General features: G+C 38.2%; 1 protein-coding gene across 5 annotated transcripts in view; it reads left to right on the top strand.

The window, feature by feature from the left end:
- Window positions 1-1,584: 1,584 nt before the first annotated feature.
- AKT3 (AKT serine/threonine kinase 3) overlaps window positions 1,585-18,639 on the top strand; it is a 397,729-nt gene continuing 380,674 nt past the window's right edge. For 4 of the 5 annotated variants that reach the window (XM_067729502.1, XM_067729501.1, XM_067729504.1 and 1 more), the window contains exons 1-2: window positions 1,585-1,724; window positions 11,925-12,082. In XM_067729502.1, the coding sequence (XP_067585603.1) occupies window positions 12,037-12,082 (46 nt within the window). In that variant the 5' untranslated portion in view covers window positions 1,585-1,724; window positions 11,925-12,036. The remainder of the gene's footprint in view (window positions 1,725-11,924; window positions 12,083-18,639) is intronic. The other variant, XM_067729506.1, reaches the window with a different exon arrangement.

The following is an 18,639-nucleotide window of genomic DNA, read 5'->3' as shown; positions in this document are numbered from 1 at the left end:
ATAAAAGGTGTGGACATAGATATATAAATACAACTCCCTATATAAATACCAGGGATATAGTGTAAAAGAATGACTACCATCCCAGTGTTGTCAGGACATGGTAAGAGTAGGAAGTGCGCGTCAGAAGGAATCACTCTTCTAAAGAAAGAAGCTAAAAGCACTAACAAGAATCTTGCATTGGGAGAAATAACAGGTACACCATCAAGGTTAGAGCCACGTGGTGAAATAATACGGTTTTTTCAAAGTGTTCCAGAAGCAATAATACATGGTGTCAGAAGAAGTAAACTTCTTTTATAACTTTATGGAGTATGATGTATAGTTAAAAAAAAATTGGCCATTTTGAAAAAAAAACAGTGTTTCCATTGCAAATATCCTCAGAAGCCATGAACTTCAAAAGAAAGAAATGCTATCTATCTTCTTCGTAGTGAGTGCAATACATCATGGCTTCCCCAAAGTCAATGAAAACTACCGTCTCTAAAAAGTGTGAAATTTTAAGGTTGAATTACGATGCTAATGCAAGCCGTACACTATGTGTGGTGACTGCTTACAGGAAGCCCAGGGAGGATGGCTCTTCCGAGAGAGGTGTTCTAGACTGGACGATAAGGTCTCCTAGGAGTCAGGAACGGTGTCAGACTCTGGACTGACCTCTGAGGTGCAGAGGGGTGGGGTCGGTTCCCGCCCGGCTCCAAGCTTTCCGGGGCGCGCCCCCACAGGGCACCGCCCATCTCTGGGGCCTCAGGTCCGGGCCCCTCACGCGCCCGGCTTGACCTCCTTGGAGCTGCGGCGGGCGGGAGGAAAAGCCCCGGGCCTGGCTGCGCGCGGAAGGCAGAAGAGCCTCCCCTGCCGGGCCTCGGGTGCCCGCAGCGCGCCACGAGGGCGCGGGGAAAACCCACAACTTCCCGCCCAGGAACGACGCCCCGCTCCCGGCTTCGGCTGGGGGGGGAGGGGGGGCGTGTTCTCGCGAGAGGAGAAGGGGCGCGGGCCGCCGCGGGCTTGGGGGCGCGGGGAAGCCCGCGGACGGGGGCCCGCGGGGAGGGGGCAGAGGCGGCGGGCCGGCTGGGGACGCGGGGAAACAGCTCCCGCCAGTCGCCGTGCGCCAGCCCCTGACGTCAGGAGTTTTCCTCAAAGTCAACAACAAGCCTGCGGCGGCGGCGGTAGCGAGAGCTGATCAGCGGCGGCCCCATAGGGAGGAGGGGGCGGGGAGGCGGCGGCGGGCCCCCCAGCGGGGCGCAGCCCGAGAGGAGGCCGCAGACCCCCGACCCGCGCCAGCCCGCCAGGGCCCAGAGCCTCCACCCGCCGCCGCCTCGCCTCGCCGGCGCGACCCGGCCCCCGCCCGAGCGGAGTTTTCTGGTGATGAATTGAATTTGTAGCCGAGATCCGATTCCCACGTAGAGTCTCCGCCCCCTCCCCCCGCCGCCTCCCTCCTCCCGCCGCCGCCGCCGCCGCCGCCGCTGCCGCCGCCGCCGCCTCCGCCTCCGCCTCCTCCCGCTCCAGCTCCGCGGCCAGGCCGGCTCCCTCCCTCCCTCCCCTGCAGCCCGCCGCCTGCCCTCCCGCCGGCCACACCGGCTCCAGGGGGGCCAGAGGCTCTGCGGGGTGGGGGGAGGACAGGAGGGGAGGAGGAGGGAGGGGGACCCCCGAGTCGCCCCCTCTCCTCCCCCCGCCCCCCGGCTCCATCCTCCGCCGCCGCCCGAGCAGCTGCGGGGCCGCCGCCGCCGCCTTTGCAGGTAACAGCCACCGCCCCCAACTCTTGCCCTCTCCCCGCCGCGCCTGTTCTCCCTCCGGACCCCCCTCGGGCGGGGGTGGCGGTGGGTGAATGAGGTGGGGGTGTCCGGCTTGTCACCGCGCCGGGGGCGTGGGCGGGGGCTGGGTCGCAGGGGGCTGGGGTTGGGATGCGGGTGCGGAGGCCGGGGATGCCCGGCGCGGACAGACCGCACCCCTCACTTTGCTGAGGGAAGCTGAGGCGGCGGTGCGCGGGGGCCGGGGAGGGTGTTCCTGGCCTAGCGATGCGGTCCGGGTCTGGGCCGCCCGGGCCCGGCGCCTCTGGTCTCTGCGCCACTCTCGATACAGCCCGCTCACCCTCCTCGCCGGCCGGCGGCTAGGGGAGGGGGCCCGCTCGGCCTGGGGTGGCGGCGGGGTTATGTAACGCGGGGAGCGCCTGTGTCAGGGCGTTTGGGTGGGGGAGGGGGCTGTGTGCGCGTGGGTGGGGGAAGGCAGGGATGCGACGGCTCCCCGGGGTCTTGTTCTCCACACCGCCCCCCCCCAACTCCGCCGCCGGCGCACAGGAAGAGACGGCCCTGGTCGGGTGGGGGTGTGTGGGAGGTGGGGAACGTGCTTGTCTGTGTTTTTAATAGTAGTGGGGTTTTGATCCGCTCCGGAGTTGTGTGCTAAGAATAGAAATGTACGGAAGATGCTGGCTTTGGCGGATCCAGTGATGCTGTCGCTGCTGGCGGCGGCGGCGGCGGCGGCGGCGGCGGCGGCGGCGGCGGCTCTGGCTGCAAGTAAACAAACCAGCCTCTTCCTCGTCCACCTTCTCCTGCGCATCGGTCTGCATCAGCCATGATGCTAGTGGGGCCCTTCTGAGCCCAAAGTTGAAGCGGAGCTGGTTGCTGTGTTCACCCTGACTCCTAGGCGGGGTCACCCCTTGTTTGGGATTTCCCGGGAATCTACAGTTAGGCTAGATTGAATTTCTTTGGGGCCCTGTTTTCAATACCGGTATTTACTGTTTATCTTCTGAAAGCAGAGGAAATGTTTACCCATAAGTCAAGGCTGACATACTCACGTTTCTTCCATCAAATAATGTTATGAAAATAAAACCAACACGTTTCACCAGTGTGGTAATTGGTTGAAAGCCCAGTAGTTTGTAATGGATAACGTTTCCAAGTAGAAATTCAACAGTGAAACCCAGGTATCAATATTAATTACTGGTGTCAATAAAATGTTCACACTTTTTTAGTTCATCATGAAGCTAAAGAATGTGGAATAGTGCCTTTTTTTGTAGTTAATGCGTTGGCAACTGCCTCAAATCATCAATTTAGATATATGTTCCATCTTTGGTAAAGCATGGTCATGTAATATCTTTTAGTGGACTGTAAATCATTAGACAACTACTGGGCTTTGTTTTTGATGGAAAGTCACTAAATTAGGTTATGCATTGTTGGAAAATAGTTGAAAAAGCCAAAGGAGGAAGAATTCCATAAAGATGGTTTAGGAAACTGTGTCTTCAGAACTTGTCATGGCGAAATATGTGTAAATGAATAGGAATATTACAGGAGGTGGTTGTCTAAAACGTGAAAACATCTTTTATTGGAATATCTACTTATTAGTATTACTAGCTTTAAGGTGTATGACAGGATGCACAATTATTTGCAAGATAGAAGTCAGGACTGTAGATTTTTTTTCCTTTGCCGATACATAGTCTTGACTTTGAAAGTTCACCAGTGAGATTGCATCTGAAGACCTGTTTTTTGTTTTTCTCACTAGGGTTTATCCCAATATCTGACTGGTTTGAGCTTTTAATTTTAAAGTGAGGGAAGTGCATGTATCACACGAATGAGGCAACATTGGAAGTTAGGTGAATGTAAAGTTTTAGTTTTATGTTTGTACCGTGTATTTGCAGTATGTATTCTTAGAGTGTTTGAAAAATAATGTCTAAAGTAATTCTGCAAAAAATTTTTGAAACTATTATTTGTATTCATTTTGTCTCCTACTTTTAGCCGTTCTGTAATGATTACTTTAGTGAATTGTTTTCCAACTTAAAATTAATTTTTACTTTGACTCTTAGTTTAAGTTGTGTATGTCAGAATATTGCTTTGGATGTTTTTGTTTATGTAACTTAAATGGCTGTAAAATATTTTAAATAAGATTTCATTCATTCATTCATTCAACAAATATTAGAGTGTGAACTGTGTGGTAGGGACTGATTTGATTAAAAACTTTTACTATTTACATTTCATCCAGAAGATCACCACTATCAGACAGTGAATTTATTTTCATAATCACTGCAAATCTAAACATGTTTTCGTTAAACATATGGGACACATGTACTTAGCATAGAGTCTTGTGCAAAGTAAGGATTTAAGGTTTTTTAAACTCTAGCTTTCTATTTAAACATGAGACATTCTTACAAAAAATTCAATGGAAATTTTCAACTACTTAGTTTTCTTTAAAAAGAGGAACTGGTTTTACAAATTAATTTTGTGGAAGTTTAGAATTTACTTAAACTTTGCCTATTTTTATGAAAAGATGGCTATACTTTCTTTTGTTGTTATATCTTTTAGTACTATAATTCACCCTTGGGAAGATAAGGCAGTTGTTAATGATGTGTTAATTGGATTTTTAGCATGATTTGATAGGATCTAGTCTTTATAGTGAGATTAAGTTTCAAGCACTAAAAAATATTTAACATAAAAATATATGACTAACATAAGATGCAAGACAGAAAAAGAAATCATTTCATTTTGACCAAATCAGTCGTGTAATTTGACTTGCATTTTTATTTTTAAGTTAATATAAATCAATGCACATGATTAATTTTTGTAGATTTGTGTTAGAGTATTTAAATTATTTAAAATTTCTCTTTTACTCCAGGTTTCAGAGTGCGCATCAGAATTCTAAATGTTCCTTTCGTACACCATGTACTTTTCTGTAGTTGCCTGAATCATCTGATGTTAACTTACATGTTTTATCATGGTCTTTTATGTATGATAGAGCTACATTCAATTTAGAGTTAATGCTAGCCAGTGCCTGATGAGCGCTTGCATGTGCCAGGTACTGTTATATGTGCTTAACGTGTATAAATGCATTTAATCTTCACAATAGCCTGTTACACTTTTGAAAGTGATTTTCACAGGAGAAAATACTTTTTCTGGCATTGTAAAATTTTGTTTCATTTTAACTTTAGTAATTTTGAAACACTTTTTCTTTCAGTGTTTGTCCTAACCTGTTTGTACCTATTATTAGAATTCACAATGACAATGCTAAATTTCAATAAACTTGTATAGTATAATTTCCACAGAAATCAAGATAATATAGTAAAACATATTGACTGATCCGTAACTTTTCTAAAATTTCATTTCTTTCAAATGCTGAATTAAATGCCACAGATGTTTACATGTTTTATTGTAGCACCATAGTCTTTGAACATGTTAGATGTAAACATTTCCTTTGCCAGGAAATCTCCAAATGGTAGTCGATAGGTAAATTGGTGTATGCTTCTTGACCTGTAGATTTGGTTTTTAGTTCTTTTCAGTACTCTGTTTATATTTATTTGTCACCAATTACAGATATTTCACACTTTTAAGTGGGTATATTTTGCTAATATTCAGAGGGAAAAGTAAAAAAAAATTATTGGAAGAAATCATTGGGAGATTTTCAAATGAGAATTTTTCTTCTCTATGTTAATTGAAAAAGCCTCTGACTATATTTGGGAGTCTAGGGGATGAGAGGGGGAGGAAGATGGTATTTTTGCCAGTAGTGGAATTTAGTCCAAATTTTGTCTGAGTGGAATTGATGTTTGAATGTTTTATCTTCTCAACTATATATTAACCTTTTGAGGACAGGAACTGTGTATAATCAGGATACTATCACCTAAGATGCCATCTATAAGTGAAATAGATACTCAGTAGCTTTAAACTTGAAGAACCATAAATAAGAGCTATTTAGAGTTCATCTAATGCTATACTTTTATTTTTATGGCTAAGGAAACTGAGGCACAGAGAATTAAAGGGCCTTATACAGCATTAGTCTGGGCCGGGCAGAGTTGGGAATAGGGACCCAAGTTTCTTGTCCTGTCCTGTGCTCTTTCTAATGCACCATTGTAATGAACTTTGTTACAGGATTCCATACCTACTGGTTAACTTTCAGTTTAATCAGGAGTAAAATCTGTCAGGCTGATTAATGACATTTGTGTGTGTGTGTATTCTTTTTGTTTTATAATCAGGGAGGTCCCTGAGTCAGATTTTAGAAGGATTTTACAGGTGTATTGGAAAAATATGGCCAACTGTGCAACTAAGATTGTTTTAGTAGCAACCCTTAACCTGTCCGTGTGTTGTTACATAAGTGCTTTCAAATAGAGACAAGCCACATTTTACATGAGAAATGTAGGGGTGAATTTGTCAGGAGCTTGTTCAGTGGTTTAGGTGAGCCAGAAGAATCCAATAAGCATTTTCTTAGTTGTTTCAAATTAGAATATTAAATATATCACCCAGCATGAGTTTTTTTTTTTTACTCGATTAATAATGGATGTGTTGGTTGAAATGGCATGCAAATGCCCTAAACAGGGGTAGGGAAGAGGGGGGGAAATGCTTTATGGTTTTATATGCATATTTCAAAGTTTATAAAGCTGATTTTTAAGAATTGGCAATTTAGAATAACTGATATTTTGTGTGAAAGTTAGAAATCTTGCCTTTGCTTATTCAAGTATTTTCCCATAGTGTGAAACAGTGAAGATATCTATATGGAAAGAGTTGAAAGAAAATCCACAAAGTGTATTGTAGTATGAAGAGAGGAAAGGTATCCAAAGTATAGTTTGTATGGTTCACTTCCCTATATGATATGTTTTTAGCAGGATAACTCTTAAAAGGACAGACTGGCTTAGAGTTATTTGAAGTGGCGATCAGGTTACCTTGAATTTCCCTTCCACTCCACTATTTTTCCTTTCCCTCAAATCCTTTTAAAAGTTTCATTAGCCTTATGCATTTATTATGGCATACATTAGTCTCACCTATTTTTTAAAATCAGTAAATATCATAGAATTACACCATGGTTACCCTTGACCATCATTGTTTTTCAGAGTAGCAACTTTCTATTGTATTTGGATATCAGTTCTTCATTACTTTAGTTTGGCTAGCGTACCTAAAGTATATAAAAAATGTGGGTGCAGAGCAAGTATATTCTACATAGTATTAATTATAGCCAAATGTATAGTAGTTTATAGAAGGTTGTATTATAGATTTGTATCATGGCTTTTAACTTAGAAATTAACATACAGGATTTTATTAACCTATGAATTTTGCTCTTTATAAAATAGAATTGCTTGGGGTGCTTTTTAACTTTATGTCAACTTAACTTTTAGTCTTCTATTATAATTTCGTTTGTGATGCAGTAGTTATATTTAATTTTTAATTTGTTTGAAAACATGCTTTACTGGACTTCTGAAATATAATTTTTTACAGAAAAAAATGTTCAGAACTATTCACAAATGTTGTACATGTTTTTCAGAGCTCATATTGTGTTATTTTGTAGCAAGCATAACAAACTGATAGAAGAAGTAGTTACTTGTCACTAACTTGTTATGGTAACTGTGAGGAAATGTCATCGTTATTGATTGGTTACTGTCTTCTTAGGTTCAAAATTGTAGATGTTATAGCTACTGCACAAATTTGTTTCAGAGTTAAATGAGAAAATATATGTGAAAGCACTTTGATAACAAAGTATTATACATTTGGAAAAGAGTTTTGAAATACTTAGTTTTGCTTGCCCCCTGTATACTCAATTATAGTTCTTGTCACAGAGTAGATAATCAATACATCTTTATTGACTGAATGAACATATATGTGTATATATATATACACATATATATATATATATATAATGTTGCGCGAATGATATTTTAAACAGATGTTTGAAGAACTTTATTGCTTAAAATTGAATGGTTGGCTGCTGTAAGTAAACAGATATCTTTTAAAAATTCTTAAAAGTATCATGAAGAAAATATCCTATTCTTTCCCTTTTTCCTCCCATAATGGATAATTTTGGGCAGTGTTGATGCCTGATTTGTTTGGGAATTGAAACTTGACCATCTCAACAAAAAGTCGAGAAAAAAGGATAATTTTAATGTGTGTTAGGCATTAAAATTAATAGGAAACATACTTTAATGAATAGGGAAGAATATTTATTTCAACTTTAATTATTTTTTTGTAGGTGCTTCCATAATGTTTAAGTTTAGGTTTGTTTTTACCATGGCTTCATACCATTCTCTGTCAACTTACAGTATTAATTTGCTTCGTCTTTATTAGGTATCTAAAGCTGCATCTTTGTTCTTTCACTCATCCATTCATTCATTTATTCCATATTTGTTGAGCATCTCTTATGTGCCAGGCAGCATTAAATTGCTTTACTAAATAATAATGCTATTGAATAAGGTAAAAGATGTGAAAATGTTTTGTAAATTGTAAAATGACATTCAAATGTAATTATTATCATTATCAAATTCTCAATTTTGTATGAAAATACTTTTAGTGTAACTGCTTTGTGTGAATTATAAATTGAATCTACTAAGAATTTTGTATGAAATTTTTTATAAGAATGGGAAAAATTAGATTACCCAGCAATGAATGTTTAACGCAATAGGTTTAAAAGAAAAATATACCAAATTTTCTTTCTTACAGCTCATTGGATAGAACACATTTCTAAAGAAGTTAGGACTGTAGGACTCTACCTTAGGAAGCAGATTACATGCCTGAAGTACAGCTCATCATTTGGCAGATTAGTGTTTTTAGTAACATGGAAGACTGAGTGGGAGAGTGTATTTGACTTGGTGCAAGAGTGTTGCCACTGTAGGAAAAGTAGATCAAAGAATATAGTTTACTGCTTGAGAGTTGATAGCATTGGTTCTGTACTAAAGACAGCGTTTATTTCTAGCTTATTGATCATAATCCTAGAGTAGTATACCTTTGAACGTCTTTTAAATTGTGTTCAAATAATGTATCATTTTAGCCAGAGGTGACCCGAGCAATTTTAAAGCTGAAAATTATGAATATGGGTGGAATTTGGTAACATTTTAAGATGCAAAATGGATAAAGCCATCTCTGTAGTACCTGGTTCACTGGCCCTATTGAAGATGATAAATTTTGTCCTGTTGATTTAATATACATTTAAAAAGTTTAAATGTTTAGGCACTGATAAACATCTTTATCTAAAAAACTAGTTTTTGGAAACAGTTTCTTTATAAAATAGAATTCATTGATTTTGGGTTGATCTGAATATTTCAATATATCGTTTTGTCCTGAAGAGGCAGTGCTAGTGGAAAGTGTGTACCTGTTTTTGTGGTCTTGATTCTCTTATAAAGTAGCTGTATGACATTGGGCAAGTCACTTACCTGTCTTGATTTCTGTTTCCTCAACTGTAAAATGAGGGTCCCTTCTAGCTTTAAGATTCTTTCAGTGAAATGTCCACTTAAAAAAAAAAATAGAACCAATTTTGAAAATACTTTTGTTTTTCTAGTGTTTTATATAAGGGTATTATAATACAAATTATTTTAATAGGAAAATATTCTGTATATGTTTATTGGATGTGTATTATTTTTTGTTTATTACTAAGTGTTGGTCGCTGATCTCTTACCTTTCCAATCCCAAGGATATTAAGATACGAATTTTCATTTACCCAGAGTATACAATTTTATAGTCAGAAACCAAGAATGGCTTAATAGATGTGAGGCCTCTTGCTGTAAGTACTACCAAAGAGAAGGTCTAAGTGCAGTTCTTTTAAAGACTTCATTTTGCACTAGTGTCCCTAATATTTAACTCCCTTTATACAGTTGACTCTTGACCAGTACTGGGGTGGGTTGCTTCCCTCATCCCAACCCCAGTGTCAGAAATCTGCCTACTGCTATCTCTGTCTCAAAAACAAAGGAATTGGTAAATGACTTATCCAAGGGCAGGAAGCTGAAACAGTGTGGATAAAATAAGGATTCAAACTTTAGTTCTTTTGATTCTACATATTGTGGTCTCTAATTGAACACAAACTTTTCCCCACACTTAGTTTAAAGATCTGTAAAATGAAAATGCAGGTACTGTATTTATTGAAAAAAAATCCATGTATAAATGGACCTGCACAGTTCAAACCCATGTTGTTCAAGGGTTAATTGTAATTATTTATGTTGTATAAAGAGTTAACTCTTTCAGTTATCTAGCTTCATATTAAGTAGCCAGTTGACCATGTTGAGTTCTTCAGGAAGTTACATAAATCAAATTAAAATGATGTTTTGATTCTTTACTGGAAGCTTTTTTGTTTTTGTTTTTTGCCTGTTTTTAATGGTGAAATGGGTCTTGTCTTGAATTATGTGGCCATTTCCTATGGCTGTTTTTCACAGTGTGTTCCCCTGGATTTCAATACATGTTACTAAAGGAAAAAAAAAAGCCCTGTGTGTTCAAGTAAGTTTAGGATTTGCTGAGATAAATAAGGTTATACATTATATATTTTGTACCTTTAATATGGTAATAGTGTTGTTTCAAGAGAAAGACATGGTTTATAGAATTTCGCAAACTTACTTGACCAAATAATTTTTTTTTCTTTTTTTAACCCTCTTTTTCTTCTTATTTTTCTGGAATTTCTCTTCGTATTCTGTCAAACATATTTTGGGAGAATACACCGAGATTCTAATATTCCTTTTGACTCTGAATGATTTTGAGGACAGTCTTGCTCCAGCCTGTAGTTGCTGCCCTCAGCCCCATGGCACATGAGTGGGGTGGTCTTCTATTCAGCCACATAAACTTTGTCAGTCTTTTCTTAAGAGAATGGTAGTCTTAATTCCTGACTGCTAAATTATTAGGCTCTGTACTTAATTTGCATTGGAAAAAGAACTGTAATTCATTTCAATACTAGCTAGGAAGTCTAACCTTGAACTTATTCCTATGCACTATTTATTAAAACCATATTTGAGAAAATAGTATAGTTATATAGTCCATACATCCATTTTTCTGGTTATCTGAAATTTATGCCTGGGTTCCTGGGTCACGTTTTTTGGTTCCTTTCTGTGGAAATGCTTTAATTCAATTTTATCTTGGCACTTTCCTTTTTAGCTTGAGAGGGACAATAAGAAATAGCCAGTAAAGCTCATATATATTGCTGTATATATGTGAGGATATTTTTGAGGGCTTTTGTTTATTACACTACAAGGTATCTTATGAAGACCTATGGGTTAAATTTCAGATTTTTGTCCTAGAACAATTGTTTCCTTCTGAACAACTTCTTTTTTTCTTTTTTAAAATATTTATGGATACTGTAAATATTGAAACTGATTGTATTTCCTTATTTGTATTGCTTCCTGAAAGCTTCAAGTTAAATTTGTGGTCCACCTTTCACAAATATGTAGATTTTTACTCTGGCTTCTTTTTATCTTAAGTCAATAAGAATGCAGGCTCTGGAATCAGGTAGATTGGGTTCAGATCTTGGTGCCATCATTCATTAGCTGTGTTGAAATCAGGCAAGCCACTTAATCTCTGAGCCTCAGTTTTCCCATCTATGAAATGGAGTTAATTGTATAATAGATGTAAGCACCTGTAATAGTTCTTGACATGTCCTGAATACTCCATACTTTTTCCCACTTTCATATTCCCTTTGTTTCACTCCATCTACTTTAAAAAATAATTGATTTTATATGATTTATAATATTTTATTTATTGTAATCTACCTAAAATATTTCTTGGAACAAGGCAGAGTAAGCATACATAAATGTTGGTTACTTAGCACATTGTTTTTTACATAAAATCCAGCAATTAAAAACATTCACAATTGCTTTGCCATACTATTTCTAAATTTACTGAGATTTTGAAACTAGACATACATGGAGATTTACTTTTAGTCCACCTCACTTTCATTCTCTTCCCTTTTCACCTCAAACACACATTACCAAGGAAATTTTCTGTATTATTTGTGTAGGTGTGACAGTGGTTTTCTTAACACATTTTTTTGTTGCAACCTTGTAGGTTAAAAGTTTCACTGTCCTTTGAAGTTCTGTCACAAGACCAGGGAAGTGCATTCATTATAAAACTACTTAATAAATAAGTTCCCCAGTTTGAAGAGCTAGACTTTTATGTGAGGTCAGGCCAGTTGAAGACATTTACAAAGAATTAGTTGTTTGTTATTGCTGTGTGAGTTGCAAGAATGGAAAAAAAAGAAATTCTTTCTTCAATACTTCCTTCCAGGCTGAGTCATCACTAGAGAGTGGGAAGGGCAGCAGCAGCAGAGAATCCAAACCCCAAAGCTGGTATCACAAAGTACCTTTTCTCCAAGTTGGGGGCTCAGAGGGGCGCCATCATGAGCGATGTTACCATTGTGAAAGAAGGTTGGGTTCAGAAGAGGGGTAAGTGTTCAACAAAACTGAAAATAATATGGTTGGTAAGTGTGCTAACACTAAGTGGTGTCCTGGAAGTTGATATTTTTTTCTGATGCTGTTAACAAAGTAAACTGTGACATACTGTGTCCACTAAGATAGAAATGATATTTAACATATGTGTTAGGAATTTTCTTGTTATTTAGGAATTCTTTGTAATTCTTGATTTTGATCATTTATAATCAAGAAGGTTTGGCTTTCTGGTATGTTGTGTGCATGGATGTTACAGAAAGTTCATGGTGTATTTTTCTGTATTGTCCACAGATTCTACAATCCAGAGAGGTGTCTTTAGAATGATTTAATATCTAGAAAAGTATCTAACTTGTATGCATTTAAAGACATGTAAATATATAAATAAAAGTATTCAATTATACTGAGCCAGTTTGGGCGGTGGCAGGGAAAGGGCTTAAAGTAGTAAAAAGGAAGGATTCACTCACAAACTCACGGATTCAGTAATCCCATAGTTAGATAAGTAAAGTCCTAAAGTAAAAGACCGTATGAGGAAAGGGATTGTGTGTGTGTGTGTGTGTGTGTGTGTGTATGTATGTTTAATTTCATATTTTAATTTTTCATGATCTACTTTTATTATTCCTTGTTAATAAGAAATAATTATTATTTCTTAAAGTTATTTAAATACTTTAGATAAATAATTCAAATGCATTATTATTTTTTAATACTAAAGGAACTCTTCAATGTAAAGCTTAGTTTATGCTCCATGAGATCACCTGCTTATGTAGTCAGTGTGTTTATTAGAAATCTAGACTAGAGTTTAGATTAGTTGCCAGGCAACTACTGTTTATCCACATGGCCAAATTCAGTAGGATGAAGATGGCTACATTCTCAGAGCTTTTAAGTTCTCATATATCTATTTTCTGGTTAAAAGTTACCTCTTAATAATTTAGTGATTTTTAATATTCTTTGAAGTTCTGTAGTTAATACTTAGGCTAAAAAGCTGTTGTCAATAGTTAAATATGATTATGTGTTAATGAGTTTTTAAAAATCGGCCTTATTGGGCTTCCCTGGTGGCGCAGTGGTTGAGAGTCCGCCTGCCGATGCAGGGGACACAGGTTCGTGCCCCGGTCAGGAAAGATCCCACATGCTGCGGAGTGGCTGGGCCTGTGAGCCATGGCCGCTGAGCCTGCGCGTCCGGAGCCTGTGCTCCGCAACGGGAGAGGCCACAGCAGTGAGAGGCCCGTGTACCGCAAAAAAAAAAAAAAAAAATTGGCCTTATTGAGTTGTAATTTACGTACAATAAAATTCACCAATTTTAATCCACCAATTTTTACTTTGATGAATTTTGCTAAATTTATACACTAGTGTAACAAACCCTAAAATCATGATATAGAATATTTCTATCATCCCAGCAAGTTCCCTCATTCCCCTGCACAGTCAGTCCTCTTCCCTGAACTCTGGCAACCACTGATTTGCTGTTACTATAATTCTGCTTTTCTAGAATTTCATATAAGTAGGATCATACAATATGTAGTCCTTTGTGTCTGGTTACTTTCACATGGCATAATACTTTAAAGATCCATCTATGTTGTTGTATATATCATTAGTTTGTTCCTTTTTCTTGTTGAGTGGTATTCCACTATCTGGCCATACCACAATTTACCTGTTTACTAGTTGGTGCACACTTGGGTTGTTTCTAGTTTTTGGCTGTTATGAATAAAGCTGCTGTGATCATTTGAGTGCACGTTTTTGTGTGATATGTTTTCATTTTTCTTGGGTATTAACCTAAGAATGAGATTACTGAGTCATATGGTAAGTGTATGTTTAACTCTATAAAAACTGCTAAACTGTTTTCCAAAGTGGCTGTTCGTACTGTTGTTTAATTTTTCTCATGTTATTCTCATATTATACATTTGGAAAGCATTTTCACATTTCAGTGCTGTATAGAAGTTATTTAAAAAAATTTTTAACTTGTCCATTACATTTATATTATTTTTCCTATTTTGTTGGGGGGGCTGGCAAATAACTTAAACCTTTTGGAGTTTTACTTTATTTATTTATTTATTTTTTTGCGGTACGCGGGCCTCTCATTGTTGTGGCCTCTCCCGTTGCTGAGTACAGGCTCAGGACGCGCAGGCTCAGCAGCCATGGCTCACGGGCCCAGCTGCTCCGCGGCATGTGGGATCTCCCGGACTGGGGCATGAACCCGTGTCCCCTGCATCGGCAGGTGGACTCTTAACCACTGCACCACCAGGGAAGCCCGAGTTTTACTTTATTAATCTCACAAATTTGCTCTCACAAGACTGTTGTGAGGATTAAATGAGATAGTGGGTGTGGATGTGTTTTGGCAGTTCTAACACAAATGTAAGCTATTACTATCACCACATTTTTTCAAGGGTTTTGGGTGGTTCTTGAGTCTTATTTAATTAATTGTGTCTTGTTTGAAATACCAAAATAGAAGTTTGGTGTATAGTGCATGGAATATAGAAAAATGAAAAAGAATTTCTCAGTGTTTTTCCTGAATTGTTTAGTGAATGGGGATTGTAATGAGTGTGTGTGTGTGTGTGTGTGTGTGTGTGTGTGTGTGTATTTTGGGATGTAATAGTCATATAAGTATAAGAATTTGAATAGTACACAAGGTATAGAATGAAAAGTAACTCTACCTCTTCTAACTAGTTTCTTTCCTCAGAGAGACCTTTTCTATTTTTAATTCTTCTGCTGATTATTATCCCAGGTTTTTTTTTTTTTTTTTTTTTTGCCGGACGCGGGCCTCTCACTGTTGTGGCCTCTCCCGTTGCGGAGCATAGGCTCCAGACGCGCAGGCTCAGCGGCCATGGCTCACGGGCCCAGCTGCTCCACGGCATGTAGGATCTTCCCGGACCGGGGCACGAACCCGTGTCCCCTGCATCGGCAGGCGGACTCTCAACTGCTGTGCCACCAGGGAAGCTCTATCCCAGTTTTATATATAATATGCTAAACATTATTTTTGATGAATCTTAAGTAATCTAGTATATCTTCATTGTGAAAAAATGAAGAATTTAAACTTTTAATGCCTATTCTTGCCCTTCCTCCTTTTATTGATATTTGTTTATTTTTTGGTGTTTGTGATTAAACTTCTAGCACTTGCACCGTTAATTCTAGAAAGTAGAATTGCCACTTTATAAGTTGAGGAAAATTAGTACCCCTCACAATCTTTCCCTTGAATTCCACATTCCCTTCCCATTTTATGTCAACTGTAACATTGATTTTATATTTTTAAGGTTTATAATAGTTATATTTGCTGATTCTAAAAAGCATTAATCCATATTATGATTATGTACATAATACTGCTAAACAGAGTAGTATGATGGGATCCATAGAGAATAGATGGATTTTTTTTTTTTTTTTGGCCGGACGCGGGCCTCTCACTGTTGTGGCCTCTAAAAAGCATTAATCCATATTATGATTATGTACATAATACTGCTAAACAGAGTAGTATGATGGGATCCATAGAGAATAGATGGATTTTTTTTTTTTTTTTTTTGCCGGACGCGGGCCTCTCACTGTTGTGGCCTCAGCCGCTCCGCGGCATGTGGTTCTTTCCAGACCGGGACACGAACCTGCGTCCCCTGCATTGGCAGGCGGACTCTCAACCACTGCGCCACCAGGGAAGCCCGGATTTTTTCTTTTTAACATCTTTATTAGAGTATAATTGCTTTACAATGGTGTGTCAGTTTCTGCTTTATAACAAAGTGAATCAGTTATACATATACATATGTCCCCATATCTCTTCCCTCTTGCATCTCCCTCCCTCCCACCCTGCCTATCCCACCCCTCTAGGTGGTCACAAAGCACCGAGCTGATATCTCTGTGCTATGCGGCTGCTTCCCAGTAGCTATCTATTTTACGTTTGGTAATGTATGTATGTCCATGCCACTCTCTTACTTTGCCCCAGCTTACCCTTCCCCCTCCCCGTATCCTCAAGTCCATTCTCTAGTAGGTCTGCATCTTTATTCCCGTCTTGCCCCTAGGTCCCTAGGTTCTTCCGACCGTTTTCTTTTCTTTTTTTTTTTTGATTCCATATATATGTGTTAGCATACAGAATTTTTTCTGTTTCTGACTTACTTCACTCTGTATGACAGTCTGTCCACCTCACTACAAATAACTCAGTTTCGTTTCTTTTTATGGCTGAGTAATATTCTATTGTATACATGTGCCACATCTTCTTTATCCATTCATCTGTCGATGGACACTTACATTGCTTCCATATCCTGGCTATTGTAAATAGAGCTGCAGTGAACATTTTGGTACATGACTCTTTTTGAATTATGGTTTTCTCAGGGTATATGCCCAGTAGTGGGATTGCTGGGTCGTATGGTAGTTCTATTTTTAGTTTTTTAAGGCACCTCAATGCTGTTCTCCATAGTGGCTGTATCAATTTACATTCCCACCAACAGTGCAAGAGGGTTCCCTTTTCTCCACACCCTATCCAGCATTTATTGTTTGTAGATATTTTGATGATGGCTATTCTGACCGGTGTGAGATGGTATCTCATTGTAGTTTTGATTTGCATTTCTCTAATTATTAATGATGTTGAGCATTCTTTCATGTGTTTGTTGGCAATCTGTATATCTTCTTTGGAGAAATGTCTGTTTAGGTCTTCTGCCCATTTTTGGATTGAATAGATGGATTTTTATACTCTCTTGGTACTCAAGATCATCCCATACTTTAGTTTGGCTTCTAGTTTGGCATATAACTTATTTTTGAATTTTCTAATTACTACATTTTCCCCCTGTTGGTAGAAGAGGGTGTCCCTTCTTCATCATATCACTTGGTTATCTAGCTTTTTAATCATACTGTTTGTTGAAGTTCTAATATGAACTGACTTTTTTCTGAGTATAATGCTTAGCTAATATCATTATTTAATTGCACTTTTGGAAAAGTGTTTTCTTAGCTCTCATGTCTTTTTTCTTTTTGTTTTGGATTTATTTTGTAGTTTTCTGGAGTACTTCCTGAAGTACCGTTTTCAAAAGGAATGTGTTTGGGTGCTTGTCAACACCATTTTTGAAGTGTCCTTTTCACTTTTGCACCTGATACATGCCCTTGGCTGGGTATAGAGTTCAAGTTTAAAATTATTTTCCTTCAGCATTCTGAAGGTTGTGTTTCATTACCTTTTAGTAACCAGTTTTACTGATAAGAGGTTTGATGCTAATATGGATAGTATTTTTGTAGGTAGCCTATTTTTGTTTTCTGGAAGCTTTTTGTGTTGATGCCTCTTTATCCTTGGTGTTATGAAATTTAAGGAGGATGGGTTATAGTCCTTTTTAATTTATCCTATAAAGCATTTGGTGGATCCTTTGAAAATGTGGGCTGTTCTTCAGTTCTGAGCAATCTTCTGTATTTCTTTCATTATTTTTTCCCTTCTATGTTCTCTATATTCTTTCATGTTTTTTTCCTAGAGCTTCTATACCAATACTCTGTTTTGAAGTTTTTCTTTTTTTTTATCTTTGTTTTTTCTCTTTGTTCTGAGAGATTTCCTTGACTCTCTTGCCCTTTATTGAATTACTTATCTCAGCTTTTACTTTATATTTCTGGGAATTCCATCTAGTTCATAGTCACCAGCTCTTATTTTACATATATAATATAATCTGTAATCTTACGACACTAAAAACATTTTAAGTTTTTTCTCCTCATTGAATAATTCTTCCAGTTTGTTTATTTTGGTTCTTTTTTTGGTAGTGGTTGTTTTCTTCAGGCGTCTGGTGATCCCTTTTAGTCTGTGTATATTTCTGAATGAAAGACTGGGGTTCCAGATAGTGTCCTCTATTTTTACAATTTATGTATTTTCCCTATACTTTGATAAGTTAGATTTCACTGAGTGAGGATTTGTGATGCTATTGTTTAACTGTACTCTTGAAAGGATTAGTTGAAACAGTTGGACATTTTTTTTTCTTCCACTCTTGATTTATCCCTTTAGAGATTTTCAGTATTATTTTAATAATAATTTTATGTTTTAGTCAAGCAAATTTCATTATATAGTCTGTTGTTGTTTGCTTGTATTTCGGTTCAAAGAATTTCTTCTGAAAGGTTATTAATTATTATTTGCTCCTTGCTTATTACCCTGGGTAGATTATTATCACCTGAACTTTGGTATACTCATTTGAAAATGAATATATCTGCCTCCTTTACCTCACAGTGTGATTGTAAGCATTGCGAGATAATGTATGTAGAGGAGTGGTTTTCAACTATTAAACTATAAATAAAATAAATAAATATAGAAAAATTTATAGTTCTTACTTTGACTATCAGTCCTTTTTCTCAAACCTGTATTTATGAATCAGTTCTTAGCTCCTATCCAGGTATAATCTCATTTTATTTGTAATTTTAGTGTTAATAAGTTGCTCTTCAGTAAATATCTTCCTAGAAAAGGAAGAAAAAACTTAAAGATAATTACTGATATTATGTAGGATAAATGCTTTCCTAACTTCGGTTATTAGTGGTAGATCAGTAGTGAAACCTTTTTTCCTGTACTTATCTGGAGCAATTGCAAAATGGTGAGTATTAATTGAGATAGCACATTAACATAGTATTGTTGG

Source organism: Pseudorca crassidens, chromosome 2 (genome assembly GCF_039906515.1).
Source record: "Pseudorca crassidens isolate mPseCra1 chromosome 2, mPseCra1.hap1, whole genome shotgun sequence".
Classification (NCBI taxonomy): domain Eukaryota; kingdom Metazoa; phylum Chordata; class Mammalia; order Artiodactyla; family Delphinidae; genus Pseudorca; species Pseudorca crassidens.
The sequence above is the reverse complement of the archived record's forward strand: the minus strand, read 5'-3'. Positions and strand labels throughout refer to the sequence as shown.